The 21203-nt window shown below is 42.7% G+C and overlaps 2 protein-coding genes across 4 annotated transcripts in view; one reads left to right on the forward strand and one right to left on the reverse strand.

Annotated features, from left to right (window-relative positions):
• Positions 1-13784, forward strand: part of HABP4 (hyaluronan binding protein 4) — a 36235-nt gene extending 22451 nt beyond the window's left edge. For both annotated transcript variants that reach the window (XM_027550255.1, XM_027550256.1), the window contains 3 exons: positions 6302-6473; positions 10170-10355; positions 12392-13784. In XM_027550255.1, coding sequence (XP_027406056.1) covers positions 6302-6473; positions 10170-10355; positions 12392-12448 — 415 coding nt within the window. In that variant the 3' untranslated portion in view covers positions 12449-13784. The remainder of the gene's footprint in view (positions 1-6301; positions 6474-10169; positions 10356-12391) is intronic.
• Positions 13785-18416: 4632 nt separating this feature from the next.
• CDC14B (cell division cycle 14B) overlaps positions 18417-21203 on the reverse strand; it is a 128299-nt gene continuing 125512 nt past the window's right edge. The window contains exons 14-15 of one of the 2 annotated variants that reach the window (XM_027550265.1): positions 20588-20647; positions 18417-19535 (exon numbers count right to left, since the gene is read on the reverse strand). In XM_027550265.1, coding sequence (XP_027406066.1) covers positions 19463-19535; positions 20588-20647 — 133 coding nt within the window. In that variant the 3' untranslated portion in view covers positions 18417-19462. Of the gene's footprint in view, positions 19536-20587; positions 20652-21203 lie in introns of both variants that reach the window. The other variant, XM_027550264.1, reaches the window with a different exon arrangement.

The raw sequence follows: 21203 nt of genomic DNA on the forward strand, positions 1-21203 counted from the left end.
ATGAGCACATCTGTCAGTCCAGAAAGTTTCTTTGTATCCCTTTGTAATCCCTCCCTCCTGCCCCTTCCGCTTAGGCAACCAGTGACCTACATTTTTGTCATTAAACATTAGTTTGCAATTGCTATAATTTTATATAAATGGAATCATACAGCGTGTATTCTTTTTGTATTCTTTTTTCGTCTATATTATTTACTAAGCATGCATATTTTAAGATGCATCCAGGTTGTTAAATGTGTCAACAGTTTCTTCCTATTTATTGCTGAGTGATAATCCACTTTACAGATAGACCAATATTTGCTTAACTATCTACCTGATGATGATCATTTAGATTACTTAGTTTTTGCTATTATAAATAAAGCTGCTATAAACATTTTTGTGTGTCTTTCTGTGGATATACATTCTCATGTATATCTCTTTGATTTCAATGATCCAATGATGGTTTAGTAGCGTATTGTTTAGCTGCCACATGTTTGTGTTTTTTAGAGTTTTTTTCTTGTAGTTCATTTCTAATCTCATATCATTGTGATCAGAAAAGATGCTTAATATGGTTTCTATTTTCTTCAATTTACCAAGGCTCACCTTGTGGCCCAGCATGTGGTCAATCCTGGAGAAGGTTCCACGTGCACTTGAGAAGAAGGTGTAGTCTTGCTGCTTTTGGATGAGATGCTCTATAAATATCAATTAAGTCAAACTTATCTAAAGTGAAGAACTGGCTTTTAGTTTCATTGACCTTGGCGATTGTTTTCTTTGTCTCTGTTTCATGTATTTCTGCTTTGACATTTACAGTTTCTTCTGCTGACTCTAGGTTGGGTTTGGTTCTTCTTTCTCTAGTTTTAGGTGCACGGTTAAGTTGTTTAGTTGAGATTTTTCTTGTTTCTTGACCATTCTTGTTTGGACCATTGAGCTTTCATTTTCATTTGTAAGTATTTTTTTAAAATTTTCTCTTTGATTTCTTCAGTAATCCATTGGTTAGTAGCATATTGTTTAGCTGCCATATGTTTCTGTTTTTTATAGTTTTTTCTTGTAGTTTATTTCTAATCTCATAGCATTATGATCAGAAAAATTGGTTGATATGGTTTCAATTTTCTTAAATTTATCAAGGCCATCTTGTTCCCCAGCATATGGTCAGTCCTGTAGAATGTTCCATGTGCACTTGTGTAACCTGCTATTTGGGGTAGAATGCTTTATAAATTGGAGAAGGCAATGGCACCCCACTCCAGTACCCTTGCCTGGAAAATCCCATGGACGGAGGAGCCTGGTGGGCTGCAGTCCATGGGGTCACTGGGAGTCGGGCACGACTGAGCGACTTCACTTTCAATTTTCACTTTCATGCATTGGAGAAGGAAATGGCAACCCACTCCAGTGTTCTTGCCTGGAGAATCCCAGGGACAGGAGAGCCTGGTGGGTTGCCGTCTGTGGGGTCGCACAAAGTCGGACACGACTGAAGCGACTTAGCAGCAGCAGCAGCAGCAGCTTTATAAATATCAATTAAGTCCATCTGGTCTAATGTGTCATTTAAGGCCTGTGTTTCCTTATTAATTTGCCATCTGGATGATCTGTCCGTTGATGAAAGTGGGGTGTTAAAGTCCCCCACTATTACTGTAGTTTTAAAAAATGATTGTATTATTGTCAGTTTCTCCTTTTATGGTTGTTAGTATTTGCCTTACGTATTAAGGTGTTCCTATGTTTTTGGGTGCATATATAATTAGAATTATTATATCTTCTTGGATTGTTCCTTTGATCATTATGTAGTAGTCCTCCTCCTTTGTCTCTTGTAACAAGTCTTTGTTTTAAAGTCCATTTTGTCTGATATGAGTATTGGTACTCCAGCTTTCTTTTGATTTCCATCTGTGTGGAATACCTTCTCCCATCCTCTTACCTTCAGTCCGTAAGTGTCCCCATGTCTGAGGTGGATCTTCTATAGACAGCATATATATGGGTCTTGTTTTGGAATCTACCCAACCAGTGTATGTCTTTTGGTTGGTGCATTTCATGTATTGGTATTTTGATTAATCAATAATTGCATTAGTTATCAATATGTATGTTCCTATTACCATTTTCAAAATTGTTTTGAGTATGTTTTTTTAGGTCTTTTTCTTCTGTTGTTTTTCCTACATAGAGAAGTTCCTTAAGCATTTGTTATGAAGCTGGTTTGGTGGTGCTGAATTCTCTTAACTTTTGCTTGTTGAAAAGACTTTTTATTTCTCTGTCAAATCTGAATGAGAGCCTCACTGTGGAGAGTATTCTTATTTGTAGGTTCTTCTCTTCATCACTTTAAATATTTCATGCCAGTCCCTTCTAGCTTGCAGAGTTTGTGTTCTCTCTTGCAGAGAAATAAGCCAATAACCTTATGGGAGTTCCCTTGTATGTTATGTTATTTATCGTTTTTCCCTTGTTGCTTTTAGTATTTTGTCTCTAATTTTTGTCACTTTGATTACTGTGTGTCTCAGTGTGTTCCTTCTTGGGTTTATCCTTCCTGGGACTCTTTGTGCTTCCTGGACATGGTTGACTATTTCCTTTTCCATGTTGGGTAAGTTTTTAAATAATATTTCTTCAAATATTTTCTTGGGCCCTTTCTCTCTTCTCCTCCTGGGACCCCTATAATGCAAATGTTGGTGCATTTAATGTTGTCCCAGAGGTCTCTTGGACTGTCTTCATTTCTTCTCATTCTTTTTTCTACATTTTGTTCCACAGCAGTGATTTTCACCATTCTGTCTTATAGGTCACTATCCATTTTTCTGTCTCAGTTATCCTGTTACTGATTCCTTCCAGTGTATTAATTCATCTCTGTTCATTTGTTCTTTAATTCTTCTGGGTGTTTGTTAAATATTTCTTGCATCTTCTCCATTTCCCACCTCTGCCCCCGAGATCCTGGATCATCTTCAGTATCATTATTCTGAATTCTTTTTCTGGAAGGTTGCCTATCTTCACCTTTATTTAGCTTTTTTTTTTTTTTCCCTGAGGTTTTATCTTGTTCCTTCATCTGGGACATAACCCTCTGCCTTTTAATTTTTGTTTAACTTTCTGTGATTGTGGTTTTCATTTTGAAGGCTGCAGGATTGTAATTCTTCTCTCTATAAGTTAATTTTTAACAACTGTACTTTAACAGCCAAATCACAAAATTCCTGAAAAAAATATTGGCTGTTATTACTTAGTGCAAGCCAAATCCAGCATGGCATTATAGAGTAGTAGAACATGTTTCTCTGTTATTCATATTTTTTAAAAATTTTCTTAATACTGAGAGGCAGAGGTTTGATCAAATTCAGGTTCAACTTTTTGGTAAGATTGTTGCAAAGTTTATGAAAGGCTGCTGCTTATCATTTCCTTTATCCATTGATTTATTAGGGCTGCAAATTAGTGATAGTCTAATTCTATCATTCTTTACTTAAGTAGCTGGGATGATCTATAAAGAAAAACTTACCTAGAACTAGTTGATTACAGTGAGGTATAAGTTTGTTAAGGAAATGAAGGATAATAAAAGAAATATTTTACTTTCACTCATTTTTAGAAAGAGTTGGCTCCCTCATATCTTTCAAAGGTGCCAGTGACTTTTTTTAAGTGTCGTTATGAACTTAGAGATTTAAACATATCTGATATGTTTTAGTCCACTGAGATTTTATGCTTATTGGTACTTAAACTGATCCATTTTTTGACTGAAGGGGGCCTCTTCAAGTTGATCCTTGATCCTTTTGAGACACATTCAGTAATCTTTAATAGCTTGCTTGCTTTCTGGCAAGACATGTTTATGACTCATCATCTGTAGTTCACACCTTATACTGAGTCATTTTTCCAGGGAGCCAGAGTCCTTTAATAGAATATGGTATTTAGAATTATATGGTATCACTTACACGTGGAATCAAAAATATGATACCAGTGAACTTATCTATGAAACAGAAACAGACTCACAGACATAGAGAACAGACTTGTGGTTGCCAAGGGGGAGTGGGTGTTGGGGAAGAGTAGATGGGATGGAGTTTGGAATTAGTAGATACAAACTATTTTACATAGAATGGATAAATAACAAGGTTCTACTATATAGCACAGAGAATTCAATATCCTGTGATAAAGCATAATGGAAAAGAATATGAAGAAGAATGTATAACTATATATAACTGAATCACTTTACTGTTCATTGTAAATTTACTTTATGTACTTCCATAAAATAAACTTAAAAGATAGAATATGGTATTTAGAAACCATAATCTAGGCACTGGGGTTACTTACTACTACTAGATTCTTAACTGTTTCTAGTACATTTAAGTGGATGAGCTGAGAAATACACATATACACAACATTTTTAAGATAAAATATGTTATGAGTTTATTCATTATTTTCATTTGAAATTTAGGAGTACAAGATTTTAGCTAAACTTTCTTACATTTGTTTTTCTTTTTCTTCCATGCTGAAAATCCCAGTTGTCAGTAACATTGTACTGTCATTTGCTACACACATGACAAATATTCATAACATTACCAACACTATCTTCAGTAACATGATTATTAAAAAGTTATATATAGAGATGAAAAATCAAGTTTATATTTCAAGGCACTCCAAATAGCTCTTTTCTGATTCTTTTTATCGCCAGTGTGATAAACTAGACTAATTTGATTAATCTTGCTTCCAAATTTTAGATATTGAATTTAAATCTGGTTTATAATTATACAAAATATTTACATGTTTCCAAAATACAATCTGTTAAGACATGATATTTTCCAGTTAGCGTATATCCCTGTTCTTTCCCTGGTGTATATTATGATTTTATTTTTTAAATCTGTATATATATATATATTTGTAGGTTGTATTCCTTAGGTGAATGGAAGCATATATTCTACCTTACTGTTTTATCAGTATATCCTGGAGGTGCCCCATAGTAATATATGTATTTCTGATTCTTTTTTAGCTGCTTAGTATTTATAATTTTTCCACTAAGATCTTCTCCAGATGATTTTGGGTCATTTCCAGTATTTGAGATTACAAAATTTAGTGTCTTTTTATATTTTTGCCAGTGTATATTTGGGCTATGTTTTTATTTTAAATATTTATTTACTTGGCTGTGCTGGGTCGCAGTTGCTGCACACCAGATCTTTCATCTTCATCACAGCACGTGAACTCTCAGTTGCAGCATGTGGGATCTAGTTTCCTGACCAGGGATTGAACCCCAGGCCACTTGCATAGGGAGCATGGAGCCTTATCCTCTGGACCACCAGGGAAGTTGCTTGGATATATTTTCATATTAGTATTTTTCCAACATCTCATTGTGAAAATTTGCAAACACACCTATTCCTACCACCTAAACTGATATAGAATCTACGTATTGTGAAATGTGCAAAAATACGTGCACATTCATTGTTTTGACATTTGCACTGTTTTTAGTTGTGTCATTTACTTATATTGAGTTGTAAGAGTCCTTTTTGTATTCTAGATCTAAGTCCCTTATCAGATAAATGGTTTGCAAATATTTTCTCCCATTCTGTGAGTTATCCTTTCACTTTCTTGATGGTGTCCTTTTATAGCATGAAAGTTTTGAGTTTTGGTGATGTCCAGTTTATCTACTTTTTCTTTTGATGCTTCTGCTTTCAGTGTTGTATTTAAGAAGCCATTGCCTAATCCAAGGTTTATGCCTATATTTTCTTCGAAGAGTTTTATACTTTTAGCTCCTATACTTATGGTATGGGGTAGAAGTTCAACTTAATTCAAAGGAGAAAGAACTTTTCAACAACGGTTGCTGGGAAAATTTAATATCCACATGTAAAATAATGGTCTTTGGCACCCTGGTCAAAAAAATTAATTGCTCATAAATATGAGGGCTTATTTCTAGATGTTAAATTTTGTTTCATTGTTCTATATGTCTGTCTTTTTTAAGAATTCATGAATTTAAGGAGGATATTTACAAAAGAATGCATTTGTGACTCACTGTTTATAACCTCTGTTCATGGTTCTCTATATATGTTTTGTCTCAATAGCTTCTCCCATTTGTTTCTACAATTATCTCATTTTGTATGTAATGCCATATGGGAAGGGAATGCTTGGTAGTGAGTGTAATATTAATGTCACTGGAATGGTTATATTCCCATTTTTCAAAGACTGCTTTGAACACAGACAGGGAGTATCTTCAGTTGGGAGTGATGGCATAAAATTATGAAAATAAGGAAGCTATGGTTCAAAGATTTTCTTACCTTATTTAAATCTGAGATGGAGTTCTGTGAAAGTACATTAAACTAATGGGTGTGACTTCCTCTTTCATAAAATAGACATTTCAGACCCATCAAAAATTATTCTTTATGATTATACTTCTTTATAGAGTTCCTGAATTGGAGGTAGAAGAAGAAACTCAAGTTCAAGAGATGACCCTAGATGAGTGGAAAAATCTTCAAGAACAGACCAGACCAAAGCCTGAATTTAACATCCGGAAACCTGAGTCTACTGTCCCTTCCAAAGCAGTGGTGATACACAAGTCTAAATATAGAGATGATGTAAGCATGATGTTTTATATCTAGAGGTAATCTTCACTGTTACCTTATTGAAAATGAAATGGAACATTAGTAGTTGACATTCTAGTTTCAACCTTATAGTAATCAGACGTGTCTGTTTCAACCTAAGAGTCACCATGCATGCCTAATTTTACTATATTTTTATTAACTGAAAAAAATCGACCCATTAATACTTGATCCAAAGCAGTTATAGTGAGCACATTTTCTGCTCACTTCAGAACTGTGTGAAGACTATGCTTACACTGTTGTGTTTTAGTTACATTTCAATTTTGTGTCCAAAGAGAGATCCAGAATGTTTCCCTGAATGATGCCATTTCATAGGATAACAACTAGGCATTTTCGTGATTAGATTACCTTCAGTTATGATTCTTTTTTTAATTCAAGTAGAGTTGATTTACAATATTTTTATAGTTTCAGGTGTGCAAAAAAGTGATTCAATGTTATTTTTCACAGTTCTAATTCTTAATAAGAGTGTTTAACTGAAACTAGTTGATCACTTTAAACCAGTCGGAGTTGGGTGAATCCTTTCTGGTGATATTGCAGTAGCTTTGCTCCCTCTGCAGAAATTCACCAGAGGACCCCTGAAGCCCCTCCCCCATGACAGGCACTGTTAGCATGGCCAGCTATCCACTTGGGATTGCTAACACATTCTTAAGATCTGATTTTACATGCTTTGTGTTCACCTATTTGTTGGCGGCTTCAGCTTTGAAAATATTTTCCAGCATATATTGATAAGGATGGTCAGAGAGTTATTTAATCACATTCTATTCGAATTCCTAAACTTAAAGGAGGGTACACTGAAGCATTGTAATTTTAAAATTTAGAGTTAGTATCATTCAGTCACAGCTATTTATCTTGATACCAGTCTCTGTGTCAGTGGTGGTGGTGAACACTCTTCCTCTCTGCTTGATGTTATTCATTGATTTTCCATTTGAAAATCAGGAGTTTTATACTATGTAGTTTTGTCTGTGTTCCTATTTACATTTTGGTTAGTTATATTCTTTTTATGAATAGTTTCTCTAGGGGATCATTTATGATACTGGATTCCTTCCTACCTCCTCTTGCCGTCAGTCCGAACTCCAGGAGTCTGTGTTTTGAGCTGTTCCTCTAGAAAAGGCTTTTTGTACACATACGAGGCCAGAGCCTTATTCTCTCAGAAAGCTCTATGAGGTCTTTTTACAAGTCTATCAGCAAGTTGGGTTGGGTTTTTTTTTTCCCTATCCACTTTCTTCTTTTGTAAATAAAGCTTTGCCTAAAACAATTGTGCTGTCAGGATTTGAAATGTGCAGCTGACATGTTAAGTAAAAATAGAAACTGTTCTTCTTAATCCACACCAGATTCATCTTCCCTGGCTTCTGAGAGAGGTCTCCTGGAATCTTTGAAGCAACTGGGTTAGCTGAGTCATTGAGCTTGGTCTCAGTAAGGCACACATCTTTGGTACTTATTAACCTTACAGCATTGATGATTTCAGCCAGGAGTTGTTCTTAAAGAGACAGAAGCCAAATCTTGGTGTCACTACTTTGTTCTGGATACCCTGAAGAGAACAAAAGCACTAGAATAATACCTCTTGTTTCCTTGGAGCTCTGTTCTTGCCAAAGTTAAGACCTAACAGTAGCCTATGAATAGAGCAGGCCCTTAAAGCACTTTGGCCTGACAATTTGCTTACTCAACTTCCATCGCAAGCTGTGCCTTCTTACTGGGAAGTCTGCTATGTCTCTGCTGAGGTGCCTTGACAGCCAGCTGTTTTCTAAATCAGGAAGTAGTTTATTATTTTGCCACTTACATTTTTTTGTGTTTGTCTTGTTACCAGAGTGCAAGTGTTCCTGAATTGTTCTTTCCTTCATCTTTTTAGCTTCAAGAGTACATCTGCCTAAGGACACAAATGTTAAACATGAAGCCTGGAATAAACATATGGCCAAAAGGGAAACACGTGCTCTGGGAAATTTGATTCCATTTGCTGGACAAGCAAATGGATGTTTAACCACATAACACTTTGGAGATTCTCATCCACAATCATTGGCCTATTTTCTGCGGGTTTATATTTCTTTGTAGGTTTATATGTTACTTCCAAGTGAGAGCTTTTGTTTCATTCATTGTTAGGAATTGAAACCAAATCAAATTTGAAGGTTTATTGATACAGTTTTAACAAGAGACAGAACTAATTTGACCTCTTGATTCATGTCTGACTCTTGTGACCCCATGGATGGGGGAACCTGCTAGGTTCCCCTGTCCATGAGATTCTCCCTGCAAGAATACTGGAGTGGGTTGCCATTTCCTTCTGCAGGGTATTTTCCCAACCTAGAAATTGAACCCAGGTCTCCTGAATTGCAGGCAGGTTCTTTACCAACTGAGCTACTACAAGGGAAGCCCCATACAATAAAATGTATATTCTCAAAGAATTTTAACTAAGGTGGTTTTTAAAAAGCAGCCTGAGTTCTTTATTCAGCCTTGGTACCAACCCTTAGATAATCATACTGCTGTGTTACTCTTTCCATATATTTTGAGTCGAAATTATTTACTGTAAATCATCCAATTTTTAACATATGGTATTTGTACAGTCAGCACCCATGTTGAGAGCAGTTTCTCCATCAAGTTCTTTTCTAGGAAGGTGAATTTTCCTTATTTATCAAAGTAGCATTGGTGAACAAAAGGCAGGAACTAAAACTTTTCAATCTCAGCAAAATACACTTAGATATGCAACATTTATAGGATTTCTGTTAGTCATGTTAAATCTTACATCTTAACCTACTAAACTGATAGATATTTGGTCTGACTTGAAGTAAGTTCAAAAATGCTTGAATTAAGACTATGAGACTGCTATGTATAAAGTACATAACTATTAAGAACCTACTATATAGTTTAGGTGGAGAAGGCAATGGCACCCCACTCCAGTACTCTTGCCTGGAAAATCCCGTGGACAGAGGAGCCTGGTAGGCTGCAGTCCATGAGGTCGCTAAGAGTCGGGCACAACTGAGCAACTTCACTTTCACTTTTCACTTTCATGCATTGGAGAAGGAAATGGCAACCCACTCCAGTGTTCTTGCCTGGAGAATCCCAGGGATGGGGGAGCCTGGTAGGCTGCCGTCTATGGGGTTGCACAGAGTCCGACACGACTGAAGCGACAGCAGCAACAGCAGTAGCAGCATAGAGTTTAGGGAACTCTATTCAATACTCTGTGATGATCTGTATGGTGATAGAATCTTAAAAGAGTGGATTTATGCATTTATATAGCCAACTTGGGTTTTCCTGGTGGCTCAGCAGTAAAGAATCCACCTGCAGTGCAGGAGACACAGGTTTGATCCCTGGGTCAGGAAGATCCCCTGGAGAAGGACATGGCAACCCACTACAGTATTCTTGCCTGGAGAATTCCATGGACGGAGGAGCCTGGTAGGCTACAGTTCATTGGGTTGGAATCAGACACGAGTTAGTGACTGAACAGCAGCAATAGCTGACTGACTTTGTTGTTACAGCAGAAACTAATCCAGCACTGTAAATCAGCTACTCCAATTAAATTAAAAAAGAAGGCCTGTCAGTGTGAGAACGTGTGGCTGCAAAATGTGCAAAACCCACGCAGCTGGAAGCAGAGCAGCCACATCATCTTCCCCTGCTCAGCCCAGTGAGTGTCCATGGAGACGGCCGTGTGTATGTTCTGTGTTTGATGCTGTAACTGTGTTTCAGATGGTAAAGGATGACTATGAAGATGATGCCCATGTTTTCCGGAAAGCAGCCAATGACATCACATCCCAGCTGGAGATTAATTTTGGTAACCTCCCTCGTCCTGGGCGTGGAGCCAGAGGTGGCACACGGGGAGGCCGGGGAAGGATCAGAAGGGCAGAAAACTATGGATCCAGAGCAGAAGTGGTGGTAAGTGTGTATATTCTAAATCCTGGGTGGTTTTCTGAAGTGAGAGGATGAAGATGCCCTGGGCCTACATAGTTTAATTTTGGAGGATCATCAAGTTCTTCCTGATCTAGATAGAGGAGTTCTTTCTCCTCTGTCTAGTGTGGGTCTCATGTTAGAGTGTTTGGAATGGTCATCAGCATGATGGGCATCAGTTGGATACAGACCATTGTGTAGCCCTGGCCTCCAGGGTCTCCAGGGAAGTCTGTCTGCTATGAGTGTACACTCAGCTGGAGAATTCACACATGTGCATCAGGTGAGGTCCCCAGGCTTGGTATTGAATCAGATCAGCTGACAGTTGCTTACTACGTGTAAGCAACGCTGTGCCCTGATGCTTTCAGAGTAGACAGAATCCTTCCAACAGCTTCAAGGCAACCTTTTCACGTCAAACCATTCTTTGCCACTCTTCAGCCAATGCTGCCCTACTTCTGGGACACACAACCTTGTTCCTTGCTCCATGGGGCCTTTCTGCCTGCTGGCCTTCCTCCCACCCCTTTGCCTGTTTACCTAGGATAGATCCTCTAATCTCCCTTCATCAGAGGAGGCTTCCAGGCCAGGTCAGAGTCCTTCCTTTCTTTGAAGCACCATCTGCACGTTTAATTGTACTATCACCGGCACAGTTGTTGGCCAGCGTCTGCTGTCTCCAGAAGACAGACTGGTTTCCCCAATGCCTAGTGTAATATGAGCTGTACTAGACGCTTCATCAGTGTTTTATGAATAAATATACCAAGACCTGGTTAGTGGGAATCGGGCATAAGGTTTGGCGGCCAGCAGAGGCACCAGTGCTGTCCCTGTGAAAATGGAGCAGCCCCTTCTTTGTGGCTGATCCTGGAAATGTTCCTTTTGCTGCCGATTCTCTTATTCCAGGGAGCAACCCCTGGGAGGAGTCTAACTTGTTATACTTCAGCAAGAACGAAAACAAGTGTTTTTTCTGGGTAAATCTGAGGCCAGCTTGGAAAAAGGATCAATTCTGGAAATAGAAAATACACGCCTGCCCCTTTCCAATAGCAGCTCTGCCACTGTGGTGCAGTGTGGCTATCTGTGCAAGGGGCCCTGCCACCCACCGGGGCTCTTCCAGCTCTGCACCACCCTCAGGCCCCACCCCCTTCACAGCTGCATTGTGTCAGAATCCTGTTCTTTTTGCTCATTTGTTGTGGTTATCTCCAGAAGTTTCTCTTTTAGAAGACATCACTTAACTGTAATGTGTGCATGGCCACCAAGTTGCACTGGACGCCCTGACGGTGGGCCTCTGTTCCCAGGCCACCTGTTACTGATGTGACCAGTATGCTCCTCCTGCAGGAGCTCTATGAGCTCCTGAGGGTAGGACTGTCTTTAATCATCCTTGTATCTCCATGTAGCAAACGTTCTGTCATGTTTATTGGATGAAGGGGAGGGGCTAGATAAAGGGTCCAGGTGGTGCTAATGGTAAAGAACCCACCTGCCAATGCAGGATACGTGAGACACGGGTTCGTTCCCTGAGTCGGGAACATTCCCTGGAGGAAGGCATGACAATCCACTCTAGTATTCTTGCCTGGAGAATCCCATGGACAAAGGAGTCTGTTGGGCTATAGTCCGTAGGGGTGCAAAGAGTCAGATACAACTGAAGTGACTTAGCACACATGCACGCAAGGTGCAAATAAAGGCTCACAGTAAGGATTTGTGGGAGTGAGGGCTGGGGCAGGGCGTGGGCGAGGCAGGGTGGCAGGCACTGCCAGCCATTCTGCAGTGGGGACAGAGCGGGTCAGAGGAGGGAGAAGCATGCTTCTGGGCCCCCCTCTGCAGGGTCTGTGCAGAACTTGGCTGCAGCTCAGAGCAGGGCCTCGCATAGAGAGCCCCTGCCACTCCTCTCTTCCCACTGGGCCTCCCTCCCTCAGTGTGGGGCCGCTTACCCCTACTCGGTTAGCTCCTCCCTGAGAGAGTAGGTACTGTGTTTCACACACTTCTGCACCCAGGTGGGAATGGGTGAACTGACAGTTGGTTTCAAAACTTCTCTTTTTCAGATACAAGATGTTGCTCCAAACCCAGATGACCCTGAAGACTTCCCTGCTCTGGCTTGAGACAGCCCAATTTCCCTGGCAACTTAAACAGCACTGGCATACCTATGAAGAGACTTTCCTTGCTGTGGGGAAGAGAGTCCAACTCTAAGAACAATAGATGTTGCTTTTTCCCGTATAGTTTGAGCTCATTGCACTCTTTTTGGTCTGGGTGGTTTGTGGGAACAGGGATTTCTCCAGACACCTAAAGAGCAGCAGTTCTGGCTGGGGGTTAGTCTGGCACTTTCCCAGGAAGGTAGATAATGGTGATTATTTTTTTATTTAATGAATTCCAAATGTAGTTCAGAAATAATGTTTAAAACTTGTACATAGAAATTGTATTGAATCCTCCACAAAAGCATGGAGAGTAAAGCAAGTTGTAAAATAGAATCTATTGAGACTACTTAGTAAGTTGTATAGATACCGGAAGGCTGTGTCCTTCAGTATTAGAGGAAATACATATAACTCTGCTATTAATTTAAAGCAGTCACAGCCTAGTTTTCAGAGACCAAGAAATTAAAATAGTTATATTTACCATTTACTTGTAAATGTTATATTCTCCTGGAATTTTTTTGGTTTTTTATTTAACCAATAATTTTAAATAGCTATTGTGCACTCAAAGGTTGCCACTCTGTGGCAGAGAATTGGGGCAAGTATTGGGGTTTTTCATGGTGATTTAAACTACCTCGTGGTTTCTGTGTGTATGTAACACACACATACACACATGCTTAGTATAAATGTGCATATTTAGTGTTTGGGTGGTTTTTAGGATGTGTATTAAGTATATGATCTTTAAAATCATGTTATTTAACCCACCAATCAAATGAAAAGGGGTCCAGGGAAAAGAGGGTTGCAGATTGTCTCCCTCAAAGCTAGTGTCAGAATTCAACACCTGTGTTCAAAGGCTGTCTGTCCCTGTCCTGGGCAAGACTTGTAAATAATACTGAACACCCATAAGCAGTTTTTCTTTCTCGGCCCTGCACCAGTTCGAGTTCCTCTTTCTTGCCTTTGGAGCATGTTAGGGTTAGGGGTTTCCTTGGAGGTTCAAGAAAACCCCACTCATCAGCAGGGCTGAGACTGGGAGGCCCATGGCGGTTCAGCTGGCTGCCTGTGGGTCGTGCCGCGATGGTGGCTGGGGTGGAGGCAGCTGTTAACAGCCCCGGAAGCTGGGGCGACACTCTTCCCATTTTACTGAAGAAACTGGGTAACAGTCACAAACTTGTTACACAGTTGATATGTTTATGTTGGAATCTGAACCTTGGTCTCAGGATTTGTGCTTTTTTTTGCCTTGCTATACTGTCCAAGATGGCAGTTCTGAACTTGAACCCAAGTGTAAATAAAGGTTGGTATTCCCTCCTAACTTTGTGTATAGAGAGTTGAATCCTTTTAGTGACACCCAGGTCAAGCAGGAAGAACATGGGGAAAGACCACAGTGGAGTCATTTCACATTTTGTTGAATAATCAGAGCTAAACCCTTAGTCACATTAAGCCACTGTGGTTGACAGCCTACTTTTGGATTCTTGTTATTAATCTGAGTATTAAGGTCATCATTTTCTTCTCCCTCCCCAGAAAAAGATGGTGAACGTCAGTACCTAATCTGAGTTAGAAGTCTTGTGAGAGTAAATGTCATGTTTGGCCGTGAGCTGGTGCAGTGTGTCACTACTCAGCAGGCTTGAGCTGTCACATTAAGTCATTCTGCCTTGCCTTGGCTTTGAAGATTGGCAAAACAGAGATCCCTTTCAAAATTCCCTTATTCCCTTTAGTGTCATGAATAACACTTGCAAAGCCCATTGTGCTAGATTTCATGTTGTATATGCAAACACTGCATCCTTCCCAGAGAGACTGAGAATTCCTGTACCACGGAGCAGTCTCAGATCTCATGGTCAGAAAGTCTGGTGAGGGGATAGGGGATGGGTTCTGGGCCTGCAGAGGTCTTCATTTGCTCACCAGGACTACCTCTTACCAATTTGGTGGGTCAGATGAATGTCAGGCTTTTGTCACAGGATTGTCCACAGTCCAGCCCCAGAGAAGACAGGGCAGGAGCACAGGGCAGGAGGAATCCATAATGTGATGTAGGGAAACTCAGGAGGCAGGATTGAGTTTGGACCTGTACACAAGGCAAGGCCTTCCACAGGACTTCCCCTGCACAACTCCTTTGAGGTGATTTGGTATAGATATGTTGTCATGAGGTGGGACCCGTTTCTAGCTGATAACTTTAATACTAAGCAAATTAACCCCAGCTAAGAAAACTTGTGAGTCTAACAAACCCTTTTAGAAAGTGAGGTCAAGCATATTTGAATTCCCAAGGCAGGTGTGCCAGCCCCAAGCCGCCTGACCCAGGAGCTCACTGCTGGGGCTCAGGCTGCCAGAGCAGGAGTTAGAGATGAGCTGGTCCCAGGACCTGCAGCGAGGAGAGCCTCATCAATAAAAAGGTGTGAGCTGGATGAGGGTTTGGCCCCTGCTTTGACCAGATGAAAACCTGACCATCTAGGAAGAAGCGGAGTCACTGCAGAAGCTGCTGCTGGCTGGGAACCTGGTGCTGGATGGTCTGAACATCTAGCCAGGCTACTTTGAAAAATATATCTTTAGCCCAGTGTTACTGATGAACAGTTGACATTTTCATCTCACGCAAGGCTGGCCCCTCACAGAAGCCATAGCAGGCACCTCGTTTTCTAGTGCTGGGTTCTAGTGGAGGCCCTGTCCTCCCCTATTCCCTGGCTCCTCCATGCCAGCCCAGGGCATAGGTGTTTCATGGATGACGGCATTGCTTCTCCTTTGAAACCACACCATGTGTGGTGTTGGCAAATTCTAGGGAAGAGCAGGATCCAGGTCTCAGATGCTGGGAAAGGTCAGCCCTTGAAGGGAAAACAGGACTGCCACCTACTAACTTATCCAGGAGAGAGAGACGCTGCCAACAGAGGGCGGGGAGACCAGAGCATGAGTGTAGCAGGACAAGCAGAGGTTCACTTCGAGGAAAAAATGTGCCCAGTTTCCTTTCACTCTGCTGCTGTTATCCTCAGCACCCGGAGGAGACAGGGCTGTGGGGATCACATTCTGTGAACACCCTCCAGGGCCTGCCGCCTCACCTCCACATCCTCCCGACTCTGGCCTGAAGTGAGGTGCTCAGGCAGCCAGCGACACTGCCCACGGCATGTCCCAGAGGTGGAGGCTCTTAGTATTTGTGTAGTAAAGCGAGTGAGAAAGGAAGAAAGCAAGTTATTGAAAAGAAATCTTTATTGTTAAATACAACACAAAAGTGCAAAACTTTATTGTAACCACCACCTAAGTCAAGGAACCTGTTTCCCCAGGAGGCTGTCCATGTGACCCTGCCAATCACAGCCTGCCCTCCTGAAAGGAGTACTATCCTCACTTAGAGGAAGCACTGCCCAAGGAGGCAAACCTTAGCGATTAGGCTCTGCCCTTTACCTGAACGTCCTTTAAGTCTGAAGGGTCCTCCTCTACCTTTATTGCAGAACCTGGGTAACTTGAGGAAATGAGCATTTCTTGAGTAACTGCTGTGTGCTGTCTTATAATTGTTTCATCACTTGTCAGGGAACAGGAAGAGACATCCATCTTCCATGCTCCCTAACTAGTATTTGGGCGGAATGGGATGAAAAGATGAAGGAGAAAGAAGATTCGGTCCCCAAGCTGTGTTCTTTCTACACACCCCTGAAATTTCTAGTTAATGTTACTAGTCCTTTGGGCAAAGCTGCAGAGAGAGGGTCAGGAAAGGCCAGAAGATATGTGTGCCTCTGTGGGAGCCAAAGGACCACACGGGGTGTGCTCTGTGTTTAGCTACTCCCTGGGGTGAGGTGGTGCCCATGGCAATGCCACACTGTGACACATTCTCCTAAAAACATCTGAAGAACTCTTAGAAAGCTTTGGGGCTTCCGAGGTGGTGCTAGGGGTAAAGAACCTGTCCGCCAGTGCAGGAGATGTAAGAGATGTGGGTTCGATCCCTGAGTCAGGAAGATCCCCTGGAGGAGGGCATGGCAACCCACTCCAGTATTCTTGCTTGGAGAATCCCATGGACAGAAGAGTCTGGTGGGCTATAGTCCATAGGGTCGCAAAGGGTTGGACATGACTGAAGTGACTTAGTACACATGTAGAAAGCTTTAATAGGTCTCCTGCACAGGTGGTGATGGCAAGTCTTGGGAGGGCACGAGACTAGGTTCAAGGCTGCTGGCAAGGTGCTGGTGGAGACGGGCAGAAGCTTGGCTCTCCCAGGGGCCTCATGAAGCCTAAAGTCCGAAGCTCTCCAGGAGCCTCTGCCCAGGCCACCTCTGCCCATCTCCTGTTGCTCTGGGAGAGCCTTTTCCTTGGCCTTAGGTTTCCCAGGACCCAAGACAGTAGGACTTTCCCCAACCAAACCACAAACGCTCTCTAAACTATCACAGCTTCACCACGGGTGAAACTGGCCCCATAGTGTGGGGAAAGCACCAACTGCCTTGTTTCTTTGCAAAAATGTGGCCCCATTTCAGAAGGCTGATTTGGGAGCATCGTTGGGGAACACCTGTCATGAGAATAGAGTGGCATCAACTTACACATAGGAAAAGGTCAGCTTTCATTCCAATCCCAAAGAAAGGCAAGGCCAAAGAATGTTCAAAGTGGAAGTGAAAGTGAAGTCGCTCAGTTGTGTCCAACTCTTTGCGACCCCATGGACTGTAGCCTACCAGGCTCCTCCGTCCATGGGATTTTCCAGGCAAGAGTACTGGAGTGGGGTGCTATTTCCTTCTCCAGGGGATCTTCCCAACCCAGGGATTAAACCTGTGTCTCCCACATTGTAGGCAGACGCTTTACCATCTGATACACCAGGGAACTACTGCATATTTGCAGTCATCTCACATGCTAGCAAAGTAATGCTCAAAATTCTCCAAGCCAGGCTTCAACAGTACATGAAAGCTGGATTTAGAGAAGGCAGGGGAACCAGAGATCAAACTGCCAATATCCACTGGATCATAGGAAAAGCAAGAGAATTCCAGAAAAACATCTGCTTCATTGAATATGCTAAACCCTTTGACTGTATGGATCACAACAAACTGTGGAAAATTCTGAAAGAGATGGGAATACCAGACCACCTGACCTGCCTCCTGAGAAAACTGTATGCAGGTTAAGAAGCAATAGTTAGAACCGGACATGGAACAATGGACTGGTTTCAAACTGGGAAAGGAGTACCTCAAGGCTGTATATTGTCACCTTGCTTATTTAACTTACCATGCAGACTACATCATGAGAAATGCTGGGCTGGAATCAAGATTGCAGGGAGAAATATCAGTAACCTCAGATATGCAGATGACACCCCACTTATGGCAGGAAGTGAAGAGGAACTAAAGAGCCTCTTGATGAAAGTGAAAGAGGAGAGTGAGAAAGCTAGCTTAAAACTCAACATTCAAAAAACTAAGATCATGGCATCTGGTCCCATCACTTCATGGCAAATAGATGGGGAAACAATGGACACAGTGACAGACTTTATTTTCCTGGGCTCCAAAGTCACTGCAGATGGTGACTGCAGCCACAAAAATAAAAGACTCCTTGGAAGAAAAGCTATGACAAACTTAGCATATTAAAAAGCAGAGACATTACTTTGCCGACAAAGCTCCGTATGGTCAAAGCTATGGTTTTTTCCAGAAGTTATGTATGCATATGAGAGTTGGACCATAAAGAAGGCTGAGTGTCAAAGAATTGATGCTTTTGAACTATGGTGTTGGAGAAGACTCTTGAGAATCCCTTGGACAGCAAGGAGATCAAACCAGTCCATCCTAAAGGAAATCAGTCTTGAATATTCATTGGAGGAACTGGTGCTGAATCTGAAGTTCCAGTACTTTGGCCACCTGATATGAAGAACTAACTCATTGGAAAAGACCCTGAAGGTGGGAAAGATAGAAGGCAAAAGGAGAAGGGGATGACAGAGGATGAGATGGTTGGATGGCATCACCGACTTGATGGACACGAGTTTGAGCGGGCTCCCAGAGATGGTGAAGGACAGGGAGGCCTGGTGTGCTGCTGTCCATGGGGTCACAAAGAGTCAGACATGACTGAGCGACTGAACTGAACTTACACATAAGTCCCTCAGGGGTTTCTGAGAGTTCTTAAAAAAGAGGAAGAGTATTTTCTCCAGAATAGCCACCCTGCCAGAGGCACCAAGGATACCTCCAGTCGGGGTGTACACAACCCAGCCCCAGGGGACCTCACTCACCTTGATGAACGACCTGCATAGATGTGTGGGTGGCTCTGGTCTGCACTTCACCCACCCCCTCAGATAGGAGAGCAGCATCAGAGCAACAGAGAGGAAAACAATATGCCTGAGGTAAGTCCTACATTCTTGGCAGTGCAAAATGATCAGAAGGAGAGTGTTCTGGTGAGAAGGGAAAGTGAGAGTGTAAGTGAGCGGGGGAGCCAAAGAAACATTCAGTGAGAGGGGTAGCATGCTTGGGAGAAAGGAAGCTGGAGAAATGCAGAGGCCAGGTGGCCCAGCAAAGAAAGTGGAGACCCAGGGTCCTGTGACTAGGTTGGAAAGACCTCCTTCAGGGATTTTCACCGAGGATCCCCAAGGCCCAGAACAGGGCTCGGAATGACTGGAGAACAGGCTTCTTCAGGGCACACGTCTGGGGGCACCCTCCAGTGCACCTGTGTGACTGGCACCCCTGGGGTTGGATGATGCTCAGCCAGTGATGCTATGGAGGGCTTGTCTACAAAGTCTTCAAAATCTTGTGTTTGAGGGAGACAGAGGAATCCGCTCCCATCAGATAGTCACAAGGAGTCTAATGTAAGAAAGCTCAAAGAATGCTATCCATTTGGAATTGTACCACTACCACAGACGGGGTGCCAGCTTGGACCTGCTCCCAACCCAGGAGCAGGTAGCCTACAGAAGTCCTAGCTCTGGCTTTGGGCTAAGATCTCAATACCCAGGGGAAGAATGAGGCAGAAACTCCTATGCTACGAGGCTGAGGCATGGACCTGAGGAAACAGGTTTAAATTGCATCTTGAGAAAATTTCCAATGGTAAGCGCTGTGCTGTCCAGGGGAGACCTCTGGAGATCTAGTCCCTGCGGATCCCGAGCCAGATTAAAAGTCGGTCTAGGAAGGTCACAGCCCGGGACATCCAACCATCACTAGAAAAGCGGGGGAGACAGACGAGTTGTATTTATAACACCAGAACCTGTCTTAGGGGGTTACTGGATACTACAGGGACTGGTTTAATTTGCTGGCTGGAGAAAAGACCCCAAGTTTCATGCTGTTTAAAAGTGGACAAATACGGGGTTGGCCAGACTGAAACACTCTAAAAGGCAGGAGTGAGCTAGGGTGGCCACCAGTCATCATGTCCCGGTCCCCACTCCTGTCTGCCAAAGCTGAATGAATACTCAACTGCTACTTGAGGATATGCCAATCACTGGTCTGCCTAGGGTACTCCAGTGTACTCTAGGATCCTTGGGGATCCTCTCCAGCTCTGTCACAACAGACCCCTTGCGCTTAGGGACAGAGAACACAGGATGGGCAACCTCCCTGTGGCTGCTACACTGATAAGCCAGGGCCAGGCAGGAAGGCCGGCCTGAAGTCTGAGTCCCCCACTTTCATGAAAATGAACCTTGTTCTCAGGGTTAGCCCCCGCTGCCTCCTATATTAATGAAAGCTTTCCTTCGTGCCCTTCCTCTGCCAGCTGGGGCTTGGACCAGAGTAAAACAAGGTGAGAGCACAATATTCACTTCACAGTCTACTGCTGTTTCCGTGACATCACCCAGTGGAGCTGTGTTTGAACCTAATCAGCAGTTCCCAACTGGGGGCGGCACAGCCTCCTGAAAGTGGCTGAAAATGCGTATTGGGAGGGGCGGGGGGGGGGGGGTGGTTGGCTTACCCAATGGGTGGGAACACTACTGGCATTTAGTAGGAGGGGCAGGTGGGGGAGGTTTGCAAGGAATGCCAGACTGGCTGCATTCTCTGGAGTTCTACACAAGGAAGAATTGTCTGCCTGAAAAGTCATCTTGTTTTACATGGAGAAGCAAACCCACCATGAGAACCACTGCCTTTCTCAAAGTAAAAAAATGCACAACCCTACTGCCTTCCCCTTTCTTCCTATTCCCACCCAAAGCCTCTCCTCATTTAAACCGATGATATAAGAATCAGAGGGGCCGTAGCCAGGGTCCCGCCCTGCAGGAGGCCTCCTTACCTGGGCATCTCAGTGTGGATAGAGCACCTGTCATCCAGAAGCATGTCAAAGCCATGCAGACTTGCTAGCAAAGAAATGAGACACAGTTGAGAAAAGGCAGAGACCAGATGTGCTTCAGGGGCAGGGCGGAGGGATTTCCGTTCCACATGGACGGGGCCAGGTTCCCCATCGAGGGAGTTGGGGTGACGTACTGAGAGGAATCTGAAAGGGTTTCCCAGAGTCCATATGCTCCTCCAGTAAGCGAGAAGATGGTGAGACTATATATAATAAAGGAGTATATTATGCTAACCACTTAGAAGACAAAATGCCCCAAATCTCAATAATGGGGCAGCTCAAAGACTGGACTAAATATAGCAGGGAGGGATGGTGACTGCAACCCATGGCACGGACCCATGGGGTCAGTGCCGTCCAGTTAGCCAGCTCAGCAGTGTCACAGCAGCTGCCAATGTGGTGCACAGGGAGTACAGAGGACGGTATGTGTGACAGTTCTTTTGAAAAGCAGTAGGCAATTCTAATTTTTTAATTAAACATAATATACATGGCTCTTAGTATGTACCAGGTGCTTGTTCTAAGTAATTAACAAATATTAAATCCTCAAACAACTGTATTAGATATT

The sequence above is a fragment of the Bos indicus x Bos taurus genome, chromosome 8 (assembly GCF_003369695.1).
Source record: "Bos indicus x Bos taurus breed Angus x Brahman F1 hybrid chromosome 8, Bos_hybrid_MaternalHap_v2.0, whole genome shotgun sequence".
Taxonomy (NCBI): domain Eukaryota; kingdom Metazoa; phylum Chordata; class Mammalia; order Artiodactyla; family Bovidae; genus Bos; species Bos indicus x Bos taurus.